Consider the following 18886-nt stretch of genomic DNA (forward strand, 5'->3'; position numbering starts at 1 on the left):
GTGGGCAAGATCTTGGGAGGGGACACAGCCAGGACAGCTGACCCAAACTGACCAAAGGGATATTCCTTATCATATGATGTCTGCTCTGCAATAAAAGCTGAGAGAAAGGAAGAGGAAGGGGGGGCATTACAATGTTTGTCTTCTAGACCAACCACTATGCATACTGAAGCCCTACTTCGTGGGAAGTGGCTGGACATCCCCTGTTGATGGAAAGTAGAGAATAAATTTTTTTGTTTTTTCTTGTGCTTCCACGCATGACCTTTTGTTTCTGCTTTATAAAACTGTCATTATCTTGACCCATGAGGGTTTTTTCCCCATCTTATTTTTCTCCCCTCCCTGTCCTGCTGAGGAGGGGAGTGACAAAGTGGTTTGGTGGACACCTGGTGTCCAGCCAAGGTCAACTCACCACAATAATTAATAGAAAATAAATAATAATTTGATCAGGAGAAACCTCTGCAAAGTGAATATACTGTCTGTCATGTTTTATTTTCTGAGAACAACTTCATCTTTATGAAAAGTGTGGGGGATGATACAATGTAGAATTTATCTTTTAAGGCATAGGTCAAAATCAAACCCTTAACATTCACTTAGGAAATCACCTGGAAACTAAAAGATGTTCTGCTACAGGGAAAATACTTTTCATTGTGTTCTTCATTGGTTTCTATTCATGGATGGATGTAAGAGGTGATTACTACACGTTATGTCATTACTAGGAGTTGACGGTACCAGAGAGAATGATCATCAGAATTGGACCCAAAGCGTGTTTATAGAGTGTAAAGCATTTCCAGACACTTCATCACCTGATACCTTACGATTCCAATGATTCCAGTACTGTATGTTTGGGAGCAGATGAACTGAATTCATATCAGCAAATATAAATATTAACAGTGTCTCAGTAAGTCAAATGAAGGTGCTCCTTTTATTGTTAAAAGCAAGAAATAGCCCCTCTTAAGGAGTGATTCATCCCATTCTAAAGTAGGTGACTAAAACAGGGCAGGTGAAAACTGCTCTAACACCTCTTCTGTTTCTCTCTATTGACTGTAAAATGAGATCTCAGATGATTAGCTGAGGTGGCTACCTGGCAGATACCTAAGCTTTGGTAAGATTAATGGTAAGCAATGTCAAAAAGGTCTGTTATAGCAATATGAAACATAGCACCTTTTTTACAATTTTTTTCTAGTCTTCAGTGGAATGCATTGCTGTTTCAGAAAAGCAACTTCTTCTTGTAACCATAATTGCAAGCAATTCATCTGCTATGCAAAACCTGAATAAATATTATCTTGATACCATTTACTGCCTTTATTTTAAAAAATGGAGGCCTAATAGAGAAGCTGCATTCATATGACCAGTTAGCCTATGGAAACAGTTCCATTCAGCAACTCTTCAAAACTGCAACACAACTGATCCATACACATGAAATAGAAAGGTTAAAAAGATAAATATCTGATTAAAAGGAATTTGTTCTAACCTTTGTTTCTAACTCCTTGACACTTCCCATGACTTCACTGGTGCACCCTTATTCACAGCTGTCTTAAGAACATTGAATAGTCTTGCTATGAAGGGAGTCACACTGTACCACTACCTGAAAGGAGGCTACAGTGAGGTGGGTGTTGGTCTCTTCTCCCAAGTACCAAGTAATAGGACAAGAGGAAATGGCCTCAAGTTGCTCCAGGGGAGATTTAGATTGGATATTAGGAAAAATTTCTTCAATGAAAGGGTTGTCAATCATTGGAAGAGGCTGCCCAGGGAAGGGGTTGAGTCACCATCCCTGGAGGTATTTAAAAGACATGTAGATGGGGTGCTTAGGGACATGGTTTAGTGGTGGACTTGGCAGTGCTAGATTTATGACTGAACTTGATGATCTTAAAGGTCAAAACAATTATATTATTCTATTCTATGATTCTGTGATAAATGGGTAATTACAGGAGAGAAAAAATTTACAGTACAAATGAGGGAAAATGATACTACCATGTGTTAGAGATCTGAGTTTAAATTTATTATTTATGCACAGAGCAAGTGAGCAATAACTGCTGAGTGGTCCCACCATATTTATATTGACACCTGTTGGTCAATAGAGAGACCAATAGAGTTTCTGGTGGCAGGCACACACTGACCTTATTAACATCATGCAAAGGTAGTCAAAGATGCACTGATTCCCTATACACAAAATGAGTTGTAACATTGTAGCCTAAGGAGTAGCAGAAGGAATAAAAGCAAAAGATAAGATTAAAAAAAAAACAAATCCAAAAACTGTGCCTTAACTTGGAAAAAGATTTAGCAAAAGAATAAAGAAATCAGGGATTTTTTATATATTATCTGTGCTTCACATTTGGTAATGAGGTAATAAAATTTATGTATTCATTATGAGGATGCATCCTAAAGACAGGCATTTTAATTTCTGCATAAGCAATGCACATAAAATTTGTCACAAATAGAACTATAATTTAGAATAACAATTAGAACCCATTACAGTTATTTTGATTTTTTTTTTCTCTTTTTTTTTCCCCTTATCCTAATTAATGTAATACAAAATGAGATTTTAAGCTTTGGTTAATTTGTTTTGCGCAGAACAAAGTACTTGTGCAAGCTCCTCATCACATAAAAATATGAGGGGGAGGTGAATTGAAGAAGCAATAATATTAATGCCCCCTGAATATTCTATTAAACATTTTTAAATAGATGCTTGGATCTTCTAATTGTCAATATTAAACTGTCTGAAGAGTTGACATTGTATATACTGAGTCTCTTAACAACTTTGTTTTTTTTCAAACTCTGACCATGCTAAACACTTGATATCCCAGAGGAATTTGCATAAAAATGTCATAGCACCCTTCTGAAAATGTGAATACAGCCTTTGAGACCAAATTTACAAAGGTATCTTGACGTTTAAAAATGAAGATAAGTTTGAAGCTAATGCTTTGTAAAAACAGGTCCTGGAGACCCCTATCTTACTTGTTATCATGTTTGTGCACAAAAAAAAAAAAAAAAGCAGAATAAGATAGTACTGAAAGAAAGAAGCACAGTAAACTCTAACTCAAGCTGAGTGTAATTTTCTAGCTCTATTATATAGATATATTAAGTAGTAAATTAGTGTTTCTGATTTTAGTTAAAAATAAGCCAAGCTATAATATATTCATATCCCTAGATATCCCAGAAGCCATTGTGTATTTAGTCCCTCGATTAATATGTAAGGCAGAAACTCATTCACACTCTTCCATAAAAATGTGATGGATCTCCTTCAAAATGGTCATGTTGACTACATAAAGAAATACATACTTTATAAAACAGGTAATAATTTTTATTGACTTACTTACTTAAGCTTATTTTAATCCTGCTAGTTCCCGACTAGTACCTTATTAGTACTAGTTTTCCTTAAGGTTTACAGAAAATATCTGTTGATTTTTGAAAATCAACAAATTTTGAAAATAAATATTAAAATAAATAGATTGATGTGGCTTCAACTGTTTCCTTTCGGTTCTTCTTCTAAGGCTACATTTAGTGATAAAAAGCCAAACCATGACACTATTACCTTTCTTCATAAAGGGTGGTGATTCTTTAAATCCTTATGTCATTCTGTAAACATCACTCGGATCAGCTTTGTAGGGCCAGAGACTTCGTTAATCTCGTTGTTGAAAAATAAATAGCATATAAGAAAAGGAGATTTAAAACTCATTTTTCTAATTTTGTTTCCATCAGCACATTTCTCAGTCATCTACTTTTCACAGCTGTTTTGCACATTTTTATTTTTCTTCCTTCTGGTACTGGGATGATCAGTTTTAACCTGAAAACAACTATCTTTTGATAGCTTCCACGTGACACAGTGGAACTACATTCTAGATAATGATTAGTGTGTTGAGTCAGTGGTTACCTGAAAGCATGCAGCAAATGTGGGAGGTGTCATTGATAAATATATGGGTCAGCCAAGAACTGGCTGCTGAGTGTGTCTTCTGACCACATTGCATAAACACGTGGTGGACAGAAATAGTGAGAAAAATCAGATAACATCAGGAGAAACTCGTGACATTAATAGAAGCATAAAAATAAGCAGAGAAAAACCACTGAAATTATGCTGTGTACTTGATCTCATGCTCTAACCTTTGCAAAAGGATGTTGTGTATTATAACTAAATCTAGAAAAGTGTAACTTCCCAGTTCCCATCTTATATTAAAAGCTCCAGATACAGTGAAAAAAGGAGAACAGGTCAAATCTTGAGTGTTATAGTTACTGTATTTTGGGTTTGGTATTGCAATATAAAGCAGCTTTTCTTTTCAATGGCATTCTATTGTGAAGTTGAGGATTTTAGAACTGCTCAGTACCGTGTGATAGAACTATTAAGATTTGTAGATTTCTCTCTATGTGACAACAAATACAAAAATTTTATGGGGAAAGAATGAGTTTATCTAACTGTTGAACTATATTACTTTGAACAGAAATATCAATATACACTTAATCCTCTTATAGTATGAAATGATTTTTCCAAGCACAGCAAAATAAAATCACAAGTGTTAGTTTCTTACAATTTATATTTGCGCGTTTTAATTTCATATTCTTTTTTCCCAGTTCTCCAAGATATTCTTGTGATTTCCGATTTATAGTTTATTAAGTTACCAGTGTAAGAGATTTATAAGAGATACTAATCTTAAAAAAAAAATCATTTAAAAATGCTGGCTGGGAGGTTCTTGATGGCAAGAATGACACTTATTCCTCACTAAAACAAAGTAGTTTTTAAGTTTATTTTATTCTGTTTTACCTTTTATTTATTAAAAAGTGTATCAGTCTGCAAGATAAAGACAATTGTGAAATTACGAAATTAAGTGCAATATAAGTATTAATTAAAGACAAATATTATGCATCCATATGTGTTCTTTTAGCTAATATAAAGTCTTTTAGAATAACTATATGCTGTGAGAGGCCTGCCATATGTTACTCAGATAAAATTAATTCCAAAGTCACATTGCAAATAAGCAACATGAAGTTTGAAGATTTTAAGCCCTATTTTGATGATATTTTTATGTTTTTAGTCATACTATGGTTAGGCATTTATTTCATTGTTTGCAGGGAGGTAAATGGCTGTGAGTTTTGCTCCGTACACTGAAGATAATGAAAGTTTTATCACCAATTTCAGTGCAAAAAATAAAATAAAATCACAGCCTGGTTGATATCCAGATAGTTACTCAGATTTTAGTCTCATTATAGAAACAAAACCAGTATTCCTAACTCTTGTCTTCCTTTCCACACTTCACAGGGTCTATTTGTATCCCTATTATATAGTTGAATTAATAGTAGTTTAAAAATAAAAGTTTCTAATACTGTTCAGGTCACTGAGATGTCCAGAGAGACTATTCCTCCTGCTCTTCACTTTTTGTGTAGAGTTATTTATATCGAACTACATTTATTTAAAAAAAATCTTTTGATACTGCATGGTTTGTAAATACCAAGTAAATAAGTTTGCATGTGTTATCAATCCTTTTTTAGGCTGCCTGGAATTGAAAGAAGACACCATTGAAAATCTTCTAGCAGCTGCCTGCCTTCTCCAGCTCCCACAAGTAGTAGAGGTTTGCTGCCATTTTCTAATGAAGCTTTTGCACCCATCCAACTGTTTGGGAATACGAGCATTTGCTGATGCACAAGGATGCACAGAGCTTATGAAAGTGGCTCACAACTACACCATGGTAAGACAGTTTTAGAATATCTGAATTATGACCTTGTGAATCCTCTATATCTTTTGTGAGGAAAAATATCTTGTTGGTTTTTAGCATGAAATCGTTCTGTACTTGTATGGAACTTTATTTCATAAGTGGCCCTTTTAAAATGATAGGAGTGGTGATTCCTCTCAACTTCCGTGAAGTTATGAGAATTGGATTGCTATGATGAATGCTGACTTAGAACAGTGTATGCCTTAATTAGAGGCATGTTCACATACAGGTGATAACAGTAAAAAGTATCTGTAAGTCCTTAAAATACATTTTAATCACTATTCCTTGTTGTTTAGTTTTAGGGAAGCTTTGTAAGCATTGTTCTGCACAGGAATAATATCAAGGGACGATTTGGGATTTTTTTTTTGTGTGTCCTTTTATTCATCTGTGAAGTAGATTAAAACAGAAAGTTGAAGACATAAAGAACTTTATCTGGCAATATTTTAAATTTTTCCAGTTACACCTGACAGACTAGGTATGGCATTAATATTAAAAATTAGTCGGAATCAATGAAGCAAAAATATGCTACTTATTCAGAAACTAAATCATATCGGTAGCCATTTGATTCTTCATAGTTTGACAATATTAAAAACATCTGGCTCCTGAAATTAAGTTTACATAAAGAGTAGATTACATATAATTTCTGAGAAATAATGGTCCCTTAAGGTGTATACTGAAATTATTATCGAAGTCATGCAGCAGGTTTCAATGAATCTGCTTGGCTTGTCCAGCAGTTATGTCCTTATTTTATTTATTCTTTTCTGTAACTAATACCATATTGTAATTCACAGATTTAATTGTGTTTTTCTTACCACTACAGCCCAGGTAGTTATATCCATTTTACACTTATGGAACTAGTTCTATGACTGGTTTTAATTTTCTCTGTATTTAGACATCTAAAATGTAGTTTTCCAGGTCCAAGCTAGTCAGTTAAACCTTTGTCTGTCAGTGGAGAGAAATAAGATGTCAGAACGGAATTCATCTGACGTAGCTTAGAATGAAATTGCATTAGAAGTGAACAGCTATGAGTTGAAAAAATCAACCTTTTTATCAATGTATTTTTTAGATTTATGTATTACTTTGATTGGTTTTTTAAGTGAAAAGCAAGATAATGAACCATGAAAAAAATTTAAAAACCCTAATAGAGAAAAACCTCAATTTTAAAAAATTCTCGTGATACTGTAAAAAAATTTATTGAAAGATTTTTGGGGTGAATGAAATTACTCCTTACAGTACATTTGAAGACTTGGGGCTGATACATCTTATGTATCGCAAAGCTCACAAAGATCTGTGCCCATTTCTAAGATATTAGGTATATTATATAATCTATTACCATTTTTAATGTTCAGGTCTAAAAACTGAAGTATGTGTGATGGGAAAAATCACCAACAAAAGATGGAAGATCAAAAAGCAAGGCAGTTGTAATTAATAAGCAAGCTCTGATGTAACTACAGTTACATTGACAAGCATGCATGATAGCGACACTCTCTTTGCTAGAAAGACACAATCACATCACAATCACATCTATTCAGTTATGCAATTGCAGTATATTTTCTGTTCATGATTAAACTTCTGACCCAGTGAAAACATAATCCTGAAAGTCAAGCTTCATAATGCATCATATTTTCATAGGCATTGTGTCATCACATTTAGGTGTGAGGCAGCTCACATCTATTTGATTTATTGTTTGTGTCAAAGGGTGTGGATGACCAGTTGTGAGTGGGGGAAGGGTGCCTTATTGCCTGTCTTGACTACAACACTCTGGATCAGAGAGAATTTACAAAGTAGACAAGTGATTGTTTCTTCCACATGCATGCATAACCAGGAAAAACTTCTAGAGTGCAAGGAAAATACCCTGGAGAGTGTAGTAGAGGAACAGCAAACAGAGACCTTCTGATGTGAAGAAAGGGTAGGAAAGTGATGAGCAGAGCGAAGAGCAGATGCATAGTCTCTGATGTGACAGAAAGCATTATTTTTTCGTTCAGACTCCATGGCAATAGTACGGACTGTGATGAGAGCAAATGAAAAGTAGAGCAAGGAGGAGCTTGTTAACAACTACTTGTCTTATGTAGAGGATTTGAGGGGAAGCCCTGCTTGAAAAAGGATGGGGAAATCCTTGTTTTAAAAAAGTTCCCATGATTTCAAGAGAGCTTTGATGCCTTTTCTTTAAGGCTTTTCAGGGTACTTTCTTTAAGGATTACAAGTGATGTATCTCAAATTCTGGCTCTGTGAATCCTCTTCCAAGGTATCCTTGTAAAAGGTCATTTGTTGTGAATAGGAAATAATGGTAGTCCCTTAACTCTGGCATATTGTGTGGTTGTTTGCTTGTAAAAAATTACCATTCTTTGAAAGCTATAGAAAATAAATAACTTAAGAAGTTTTTGATATGAAGGCAGGATAACATAGTGAATGCAGCTTTAAAAGTCTGAGTGTTTCTGCTTTCTAGGGAAAGGGCAAGAAATTCTTGTTGACCCCATCGTATCTCTTAAATATTGTAGCCAAGAACGGTCAAAACCAAAAATAATAATTTTTATTCCATTAACCATAATGCTATAGAGAAATACAGCTAGACCTGACAAGAAATAGTAGTGCTGTACCACAAAGTTTTTTAGATTAAAAAAAAAATCAGAGACATGTTAATTCTGTACTGGTTATGGGAAGAGGGAACAAGACAAAGTTTTTTGAATAGTCTTGCAAAAACTAGAGTTATAGACATGGCATATGTGATAGTGTAATAATTTTGAGATATGACTCAAATCTCATCTTGGAATAATCTTGCTTCTTAGTTAATCACATAGATGAAATTAAATATTAATTGATTAAAAAAAAAAAAAAATTCTCTGTAGCCCTTAGTTGAGGTGCTCATTTAAAGTGCTGGAATCTTAGGATAACTCTGAGACTGCATTGTACCTGGCAAATGTCTTGCAACTTTCCTCCACCAATTAGTTTTAATTATAAAGTCATTCACAATTCTCTTCACAATAACACTTTAATGAAATTCAATATATTTTCATGAAAAGAATTTGCTTCATTGAATCTCCATAAATGTTTTAATTTTCATTTTTTAAAAGCAATTGCTTGTCTAGTGTCAGACTTGATATTTTTTAAGTTCTGAATTACAGTGTTGTTCCTTAAAAAATATTTTTTATATATACGTGTATATTCATATATAATCAGTTTGCCTTGGGCTTTCACATAATGTGTTATGAGGGCAAGACATTTGAGGTTGGAAATTTCATTATATTGAAAAAGAAATGGCTGCTGAAGAGCAGACCACTGAATTTAACAATCCTGTAGACGTCAGGAGATATGTAATTTCCAACACGTTTTTTGTCGTATTAGATAACTGTTCAAGTCCCCTCAACCATGAAAACTGTAGAAGCCATGAATGCAAATTTTTGTTTGCATAGTTGACACAAGTATGTCCCAACTTAATTCAAATGTGACAAACTTTTTTGAAAATGCAAAGAGTCATTGCTAAGCTTGGACAAAGCTTCTAATGGAAGTAAAATTCATTAACTGTATGTTTATGTATCCCTTTCCATGAGCAGAGTTACAATATCCGGAATATTTACTAACATATTTAGTATTCAGTGTCAAATGTCAAATTATTCTTTTGAAATGCAAAATCTAAGCAAGGAAAAGAAAAAAGTGTGCATGGAGGAGGGGAGGCAGTGAGGAAATGACGATAAGAAAAGCAGTGAAGGAAAACCAGAGAACATCTGAAAAATCTTTTAAAAAATACACTATCCAAATAGCACATTATGAGGTTGGTGGGGGAAGAGAGAAAGGTAGATTTAACAAAAAGTTAGTGAACAATGAAAGTTGGAAATTTCAATTTTTTCATTCCCCATAATTTTTATAAAAGGAACTTGGATAGGAACATTTTAACTTAAATCATTAGAAGCAAGAAATTAAAAATAATAGCAAAAAATGCAAAGTTTCATTAGTTTCTTTTTTTTTAAGCACATCAGGTTTAATGTGGGTTGTTTTATTTCTGAGGTGTGAAGTTGCCCTGCCAGTGTTTTATGATATGGGTTTATGGGTTTTTTGTTTGGTTTGGGGTTTTTGTGTGTTTGTGCATTGTTGATTTGTGTATTTTTTTATCTTTTTTAATGAATCTACTAATTTAAATGACAGCACAAATATCCATGTCTTTGTTGATTTAAGACTTCTGTACTTCTTAATTACAATCTGGGTTTTTGCTACCTTGTCAATTTCTGTAATTTTTCAATCTGCAAAGCCATATGTCTGATAACTTTAAATTTCTAATTTTTCATCAGAGTTATATGATGGTACAGTGAAATACACATGTGATGTCTTTAAAAAAAAAACCACAAAAGCAACAAAATGGAAAATATCAATAAGCTAAAGAAAATGCATCTTCTTCTAACACATTTTTAGTGACAGTTCTTTATTCTTGTAGTTATGGTTTTCACATGAAGGGAAGTAAACCTCTAAAGTCAGGAAATTATCAGCTTGTGATACTTACCAGAAATTAGACTTGTAGTATATGGTCTTATCTGTCTCTTTATAAAACAGAATAAAGTCTAATTCAAAATTGTAATGTCAACATTATTGGGAAGGAATTCTTTTTAGAATTTCAGAATATGACTTTTTATAATGTACATTACTTTGAACCATTATATGTTTATTGCTGAAAGTTTGTAATAGATCCTCACAGTCAAAAATGTCTTCCTAATGTCTAATCTAAATCTACCTTCTTTCAATTTAAAGCCATTACCCCTTGTCCTGTCACTAAATGCCCTTGTAAACAGTCCCTCTCCAGCTTTCCTCTAGGCCCCTTCAGGTAGTGGAAGGCTGCAATAAAGTCTCCCCAGAGCCTTCTGTTCTCCAGGCTGAACAACCCCAACTCTCTCAGCCTGTCTTCATAGGAGAGGTGCTCCAGCCCTCTCATCATCTTTGTGACCGTCCTCTGGACTCACTCCAATAGCTCAATGTCCTTCTTATGTTGGGGGCCCCAGAGCTGGACGCAGTACTCCAGGTGGGGTCTCACAAGAGCAGAGTAGGGGGAGAATCACCTCCCTCAACCTGCTGGTCACACTTCTTTTGATGCGCCTCAGGACACGGTTGGCTTTCTGGGCTGCGAGCGCACATTGCCTGGTCATGTTGACCTTTTCATCAACCAGGATCCCCAAGTCCTTCTCCTCAGGGCTGCTCTCAATCCATTCTCCACCCAGCCTGTAGTTGTGCTTGGGATTGCCCCAACCCATGTGAAGGACCTTGCACTTGGCCTTGTTGAACTTCATGCAGTTCTCACAGGCCCACCTCTCCAGCCTGTCAAGGTCCCTCTGGATGGCATCCCTTCCCTCTAGCGTGTCGACCACTCCACACAGCTTGATGTCGTCAGCAAACTTGCTGAGGGCGCACTCGATCCCACTGTCTATGTCACCGACAAAGATGTTAAACAGTTCCGGTCCCAATACTGACCCCTGAGTAATGCCACTCGTCACTGGTCTCCACTTGGGCATCAAGCCATTGACCACAACGCTTTGAGTGTGACCATCTAGCCAATTCCTTATCCACCAAGTGGTCCATCTATCGAATCCGTGTCTCTCCAATTTAGAGAAGGTTGTCACGTGGGACAGTGTCAAATGCTTTGCACAAGTCCAGGTAGATGATGTCAGTTGCTCTTCCCTTATCCACCAACACTGTAACCCTGTCGTATCATACCATTTGACTGAAGCCTGATTGTTTCGAATGGAAAATTGAAATACCTCATAGATAGAACTATTTAATCTGTTAGTGCTTTAACTCTCAAGAAACTTCACTTAAAGCTCAGTGAACAACTTGCATCTTGAAACTGCAGTTTGACAATTGAGATGGTAGAGCTTGATACACATTTTTATTTCACCATATTCCAAGATGAATTGCTAAACATAAACTTGGAAAATCTTCAAATTACTTTGAGACACTGAGTAGGAGGATGGCCATAAGTAAAATTTCCATGAGCAGAACATGTGAATGAAGTGATTGATGTGTCTGTAACCTAGTCAAAATGTTAGGAATATAAAGGACCCTAACATATGTTGCAATTCCAAACCTGGGAGATGAAGAGTGTTTGCAGGTGCCTTTGGATACGGTGGTAGAAGGTGTTTAGTATCTCATAAATGCAGTTCTGTGCATCACACTGCAAGGGTCATTAGTCCCAGCGCAGCAAAACATTACTCAAACTCAATTATAAGCACGTAAGTAATCTTGGTGACATGTACTCACTCTATATAGACCCTTTAACTTACTGAGAATTCTGTTTATACTGCAGATGGAGCAACCATTTCATTTATGTGAAATGTGTGCTTTATGCAAATTTTTAAATGATCTTTCATGGTGAAGAGCTTCAGTGATCATATTATTAGTTATGTTTATTATCTAAGCCACAGAATTTCAGAGTTAAAACTTGGTGGGGTGGAGTGGGGAAGGAGTGATATGTAAAACCTTTCCTGTTCAGTTCAATTTACAGCAGCTCATCCTGCAGTATATTGAAATATTGTAACAATACTCCATACTGACAGGCTCAAAGAGTTGTGATTTGTAGTATAAAGTCCAGCTGGTAAGCAGTAAATAGTGATGTTCCTCAGGGATCACTTTTAGGTCCAATACTGTTTAACATCATTATTAGTGATCTAGATGACAGGGTGGAGTTCTCACTCAGCAAGTTGCAGGTGTCACTAAACTGGCAGAGGGAGAAGATCAATATGTTTGAGGACAGGGCTGCTATTTAGAGGGCAGGCTGGAGAAACAGGCTCACAGGAACATCACGAAGATCAGCAAAAGGAAATTCAGAGTCCTACAATCTGGGAACAAATAACCTCATGCACCAGTACAGGCTGGGGAGCAACTGTCTAGGAGGCAGCTCTGCAGAAAAGGACCTGGGGGTCCAGATGGACATTAGGTTGAACATCAGCCAGCAATGTACCCTGGCAGCAAAGGCAGCCAAGAGCATCCTGGGATGTTTTAGTAAGAGTGATCCTTCCCTGCTGGGCACCCATGAGACCACATATGAAGTGCTGTGTCTACTTTTGGGTTCCTCAGTACAAGAGAGACGTAGATATACTGGAGGGAGTCCAGTGGAGGTCACCAAGCTGGTTGGATGCTGAAGTGCATGACATATGAGGAAAATCTGGGGAATCTGGTCTGTTAAACCTAGGTAAGAGAGGGCTAAGGGAGACCTTACTGCTTTCTACATCTGCCTGATGGGAGGATACAGAGAAGATGGTGCCGGACTTGGAGGTGCAGAGTGATAGGTAACAGACACAAATTGGAACATCGGAAATCCTGACTGGATATTAGGATTATTTTTTTTTTTTTTTAACTATGGGGGGTAGTCAAATAGTAGAAAAGCAAGAAGCAATGGAGTTTTTGAGTTCTGTTCTTGGAGCCATTCAAGACTTGACTGAAAATGTCACTGAGTAACTCGACGTAGTTAGACGTGCACTGAGCAGGGAGTTTGACTAGATGAACTCCAGAGGTCAGTTTGAACCAAAATTATTCTATGAGGCTATTAAATGTATATCTCCTGTGTATTTTCAATGGTCTTAGATATGAGCTGTGAATCCAGGGACAACATGAAGCAAAAGTTCAAATATTTTTTTTTATTTTTTGAATTTCATTTTTATTCAATGTGCAACAGATGGGATTAGCAGAGCTAACATTTAATTGACTTTTATTAGCAACAAGCTATTGGTAACATGTTAGCAACAAGTTAGCAGTAACACTGAAATTTTAAAGCATTCTGCAATTTTCTGTTTCTTATGCTCTGTCAGGCATACATTTCCAAAATATATTATTGTACAAAATGTCCTACTTGCACAGTAAACAGCAAATATAAATCTGCAAGAAGACCTGTACAGGCTGTGTTTAGACTTTATGGCATCCTACACTTAATGGATGATCTGTAAGATGTTTTTTCTTAGGATAGATAGTGTTCATAGAAAACTAGAGTGACTCCAGACAGGAACAGAACTTTTTTTCATTAGCTTTATTTTTTGCTTTATTGTTGCTTCTTCAAAAGTCCTATTTAAACATTTGTCCAGCCACCAGAGGATATTGTGATAGATTGCAGTACTTGACTGTCACACACTGGAAGGTGTCGTTGTTACTCATATTGCTGAACATTTATTTGTCTAAAAATGCAATATATTATGTTGTTAACACTTGGAGGAAAAAAAAAAAGAATAGTTTTGAGGACAATACTTTGAGAAAGAACACTTTTAAAATAGGACATTTCCATCCATAGCAGTATTTATTTGTTTTTAACTTGAAACAGTTTATTGTTTACTCAGCTGGAAATGTTGCAGCTACTGTAGTGTAATGGGAATGTTGGTTTTAGTACACATTGCATGCGCTTTTAAAAGTGAATTGATGTTTTAAGAACAGTTTAAGTTTTTGAGATTTTTGACTCAAGTTTAATATAAATTAAGTGTGTGCAAGATATTATCTTGGGGCATGCTGGGGGAAGAAAAAACAGTGTAATTTAATTGAAAAATAAAGTTACTCCATAGATCTATGACTAAAATGGACATCTAATCCTTTAAACATATTTTTCAAGGGGAGAGAGGATTGGAACCAAACTATAGAAAATTGTAATTGTTCTGTTTTATGCTTTTTACCTTGTGGTAAAAATTTGGAATATTCGGTATTCAAGAGATTGTGTACTGCAAGAAGTTACACATATTCTTTAAAAATCACATAGTTGTGCACTTACTATTTATTCCTGCACCATTGACAACAGAGGTGAGAAGATGCTGTGTCAAAACCTTGCTGAAATATCACTGAACGTTAAGTCTCTGGGACTCTTGGGTTGGTATAAGGATAGTTTACTGGGATAGCAAAGGGAGAGGGAAAACAAAACAAACCAGTACTTAACAGAATATAGAAAACTGGTGATACGCAATGCAGTTTCTCACCCAAGGACCGTACAACTCAGACTGCATGCTCAGACCTGTCCTGAAGCCGGACCGTCCCCGAGCCACGCGCCCTGGAGTTGCTGCCACCCCTCCCCGACTAGCCCCCCTTTTATATTGAGCATGATGTCACATGGTATGGAATAACCCCTTTGGTCATTTTGGGTCACCTGTCCTGGCTGTGTCCCCTCCCAAATCCTTGTGCACCCTCAGCCATCCCACTGGCAGGGCAGTGTGAGAAGCAGAAAAGGCCTTGGCTCTGTGTGAGCACTGCTCAGCAACAACAGGTCCATATAACGAAAACATCTCTATATTATCAACACTGTTTCCAGCACAAATCCAAAACATAGCCCCGTACTAGCTACTATAAAGAAAATTAACTCTATCACAGCCAAAAGCAGGACACAGGGAAGTGATTGTCCCCCTGCACTGTGTTCAGTTTTGACCTTCTCACTACAAGAAAGATGTTGAGGTGCTGGAGCATGTGCAAGGAAGAGCAATGAAGCTGGTGAAAGATCTAGAGCACAGGTCTTATGAGGAGCGGCTGAGGGAACTGGGGTTGTTTAGCCTGAAGAGGCTGAGGGGAAAGGAGGTTGTAGTGAGGTGGGTGTTGGTCTCTTGTCCCAAGTAACAAGCGACAGGACAGGACAAGAGGAAACAGCCTCAAGTTGCACGAGGGGAGGATTAGATTGGATATCAAGAAAATTTTCTTCAGCGAAAGGGTTTTCAGTCATTGGAACCGGCTGCCCAGGGAAGTGGTTGAGTCACCATCCCTGGAGGTGTTTAAAAGGCATGTAGATGTGGTGCTTAGGGACATGGTTTAGTGGTTGGACTTGGCAGTGCTAGGTTGGCGATTGGACTGAATGATCTTAAAGATCTTTTCCATCCTAAACCATTCTATGATTCTATATTCAGATTGCTTATATATTTTCCTTTCAAAGGAGTTGATTTTAAATACACTAGCTTGGAGTAAAAAGTTTAATTATGTCTCTACTTCTTAGGTCTACACAGAATGCTAATTAAAGAAATCAGATCCCTTCACTTTTCTAGTTAAATTCTCATTGTTAAAGTTTGTTAATTTGACACTCCGATTGCTTGGGGTTTTTAAGCTCCTTTATTTCTCTAACATCCTTTGGACTAGTAAAATTAACTTGAAAATATTCTGAAGAAACCAGAATAATTGAAATAATAAAACCAGAGATGCAGAGATGAAAAACATTTTGGAACTCACTGTATCACTTATGCCTTACCTAGAAATACTTTTTTTGAGGTTTAGAATTATCTCCATTTTACCATTTTAAAGCCACACTGGCAATACACAAAAGTGAAAAAGGCTGAAACAGTGGAAACACAAATAAAAGTCCCCAAATGCTCGTGATGATCTTACTTTGAACCAAAACACAAAATTTGATCTTTGTGTACAAAACTAAACTTAAACTAGTTTATTTCTCTTGATAGTATGACTTTCTTAAAATATTACAGTATCATTCTATTTTATTTTTTTATGACATTAAACTTTTATTATGACTATTATTATGACTCTTGCTTCCAATTTCTTTTTTCTTCTTTGAGAATAAATTGTATTTCATAGATCACTTTTCACACTTCTGATATTTTTAAGATGCTTGTTTGAAAGTAATAATCAGCACTTAGCACAGTGTGCTGCTTTTTTATAAGTTCTGCTTAATACAGCTGTGACATGGCACGTTACAGTACCACTCCATCAAGACACAGTAGGAGAAGAGGAAAGTAAGAGCATTTCAAGAACTAGCATATGGACAACAAGATAATTAATAGGAAATAGAGAAGACAACTGCTGGTAGTAAAATGCTGTGAAATCTACAGGAAAATAGTTAAGCAAATAGTCTATAGTGCATTAATCACAATTTGCTGGCTTCTTTATCATCAGGAACTTCCATTTTATTGCCTAAATGCCACATTAAAAAAGGTTAGTATGGCAGAATGCTGTATTATTCCTAGAGAGTGCTGCTATGACAAGTAGCACTCTCATCTGAATGATCTTTTTACATTATACACAGGACTCAACGGTTCCTATGGTTTTGATTTGTTTTTCAAGTTGATTCTAGTTCCAGAAACCTGAATATTCAGCAGTAACATTAGTATCCCATCAAACTAATACTTACTATGTACCTGAGTGCTAGCAGAAATATCATTTCATATTAAGGGTACTCTGATATGTCTCTTCTTTCTTCAGTGGGTCTGGTGATGGTTTGTCTGCCAGGTCAACAGAGCTACATCTCAATCTCTTGAGTGAAGAATATATCAATTTATAAAACCTGCTTCATCTCACTAAACTCTAGGCATAAATAAATTACTGTCCACAGAGGTAGCTCAGGGCAAGCAGACTCTTAACCTAAAAAGCATTGTTGGAAAATCAGTTACCATGAATCTGTGTCAGCACATACATAACTTCAAATATCACACTAAAAAATTGTTCCAAAGACAGTGATTTAGCGGATTTTCCTGGCATTCATGGAAAACAGTGAAGATGAGAATCAAGACAGCTGAATGTTTAGCTGTAAATTCAAAGCCTCTGAATGCAAACTAATGTAAAATCTAATACCTGATGTTTGTACATGTCTTAGGCAAGACTGAAGGATGTGTCCCAGTACTGGGGATACATATTCTTTGTTTTCATGAAAGGGTATCCAAGAGTCACTAAATAAAAAACCCCTCTAGAATACTTAGATGGTATGCATAGTAGAAAATTAGAAGTTGAAGGCTAAATTCTCTGACAATGTATGTATTAAAGTTCCTATTCAGGGGTACCAAGAAAGCATGACTTAACCTCGAAATGTATTTTCTGTCTGCTATTCCCAATACTTTAGGTCCTTTAGGGTAGAAAGAAGACCCACTAGTGCTTTTTGTGAGCTTCTCAGGTAACAGAGCAGAGGAGATAGCCTAGCTAGAATGCATAGCTGGTGGGATGGGTCAAGGAAATAACACAAGACAGGATGATTGAACTGAAACTTGGGTAGGAAAAACAGAGGAAGGGAAGATGCAGGAGTGGGACACAATAGAAAAGTCATCCTTAGGTATTAGGCTATGATTGAGAAAGTAAACAGAAGAGTATATGACCAGTAGAAATCCTACTTTGCAGAAGCTCTTCCAAGATTATCACCAAGATTCTTGTCTCTAGTCATTATTTTGCTTTTTGCAATCACCAGTGACTCACATTCTTAAAATGGTGCATCCTGAGAGCTTACAACTTAGTTTTAATATTATTTTCATTAAGCTGTGATATAGAACACATACCACTTGTGAGATTATATCTTAAGCACTGGATGGTATACTAAGGAGTATTTGTTGTCAGTCAGGATAAGAGTGTGTGATTTGTCTTTCAGAAGCAAAAAGACATCTTGAGTTACTGATTCAGAGATGGTGTTCCTCATTTCCAAGGGCAAGACATACCTGATGGTTAATTTTTTGTGATAATAGTGAAGACTTGAGAGTGATGGAGTATTCATTCTGATCTTGTCTAGCATTAATGTTTTCAGTATAATGCAGGGCAAACAGCTCGTTTCTCTGTTGACTAAGACAGGAAGAATTTGCGGTCATACAAAAATAAAGATGATAAAATCTTGAAGAATGATACCATTTTTGATGCTTTCAGTACTGGGGAAAAAAAGAGAGCAGTTTAGAGTAATGGTTAGCCCCGCTCTTCCCTGAAGCAGTATCAGAAACTGAAGCTTTACAGTGTTCTGTCAATGTACAGGTGTCCTTCAATACAATAGTGACAGATGTCAGAGAATCATAACACAGAGATACTGGGAAAAAACATCATCTTCAAGTATTTCTTCCTAACTGGAGCCAGGGGAACAGAAAGGTGCATGTTCTCACTTATTCAGTCTATATTAAAAAAAAATAATTCATTATTAATAGACAAGACTTGGGTCTTTCCATCTCATTGACATGTTACTCCAGCTTGAGCCTTAACATTGTGGTAAATGCTGGTTCATAAAATATTTTATTTTATTTTAATTTAATTTTATTTCATTTTATTCACATTTAGAAAATTTCTTGTGGTATTGCAAACTTTCACAGAGTTTTAACTTTATTCATGGGAACATCACAACCTTGCCTTAATGAGAGGGTGGGTGACTGAATATAATGAGCCATGGCAGACAATACAATGCAAACAAAGACAAGAGTGTGAAAAGCCTTGATACAGGCTATGGGTCAGCAAGCAGGAGGAGAACAAATCCTGAAGGTGGTGAAAAGATGGTTCGTGATATCATCATGGAC

At 36.1% G+C, this 18886-nt stretch overlaps 1 protein-coding gene across 1 annotated transcript in view; it reads left to right on the forward strand.

Moving 5' to 3' along the window:
- KLHL1 (kelch like family member 1) overlaps positions 1–18886 on the forward strand; it is a 268520-nt gene that overhangs the window by 104652 nt on the left and 144982 nt on the right. The window contains exon 4 of the mRNA XM_075741724.1: positions 5476–5672. Coding sequence (XP_075597839.1) covers positions 5476–5672 — 197 coding nt within the window. The remainder of the gene's footprint in view (positions 1–5475; positions 5673–18886) is intronic.

Source organism: Balearica regulorum, chromosome 1, assembly GCF_011004875.1.
Source record: "Balearica regulorum gibbericeps isolate bBalReg1 chromosome 1, bBalReg1.pri, whole genome shotgun sequence".
NCBI lineage: Eukaryota > Metazoa > Chordata > Aves > Gruiformes > Gruidae > Balearica > Balearica regulorum.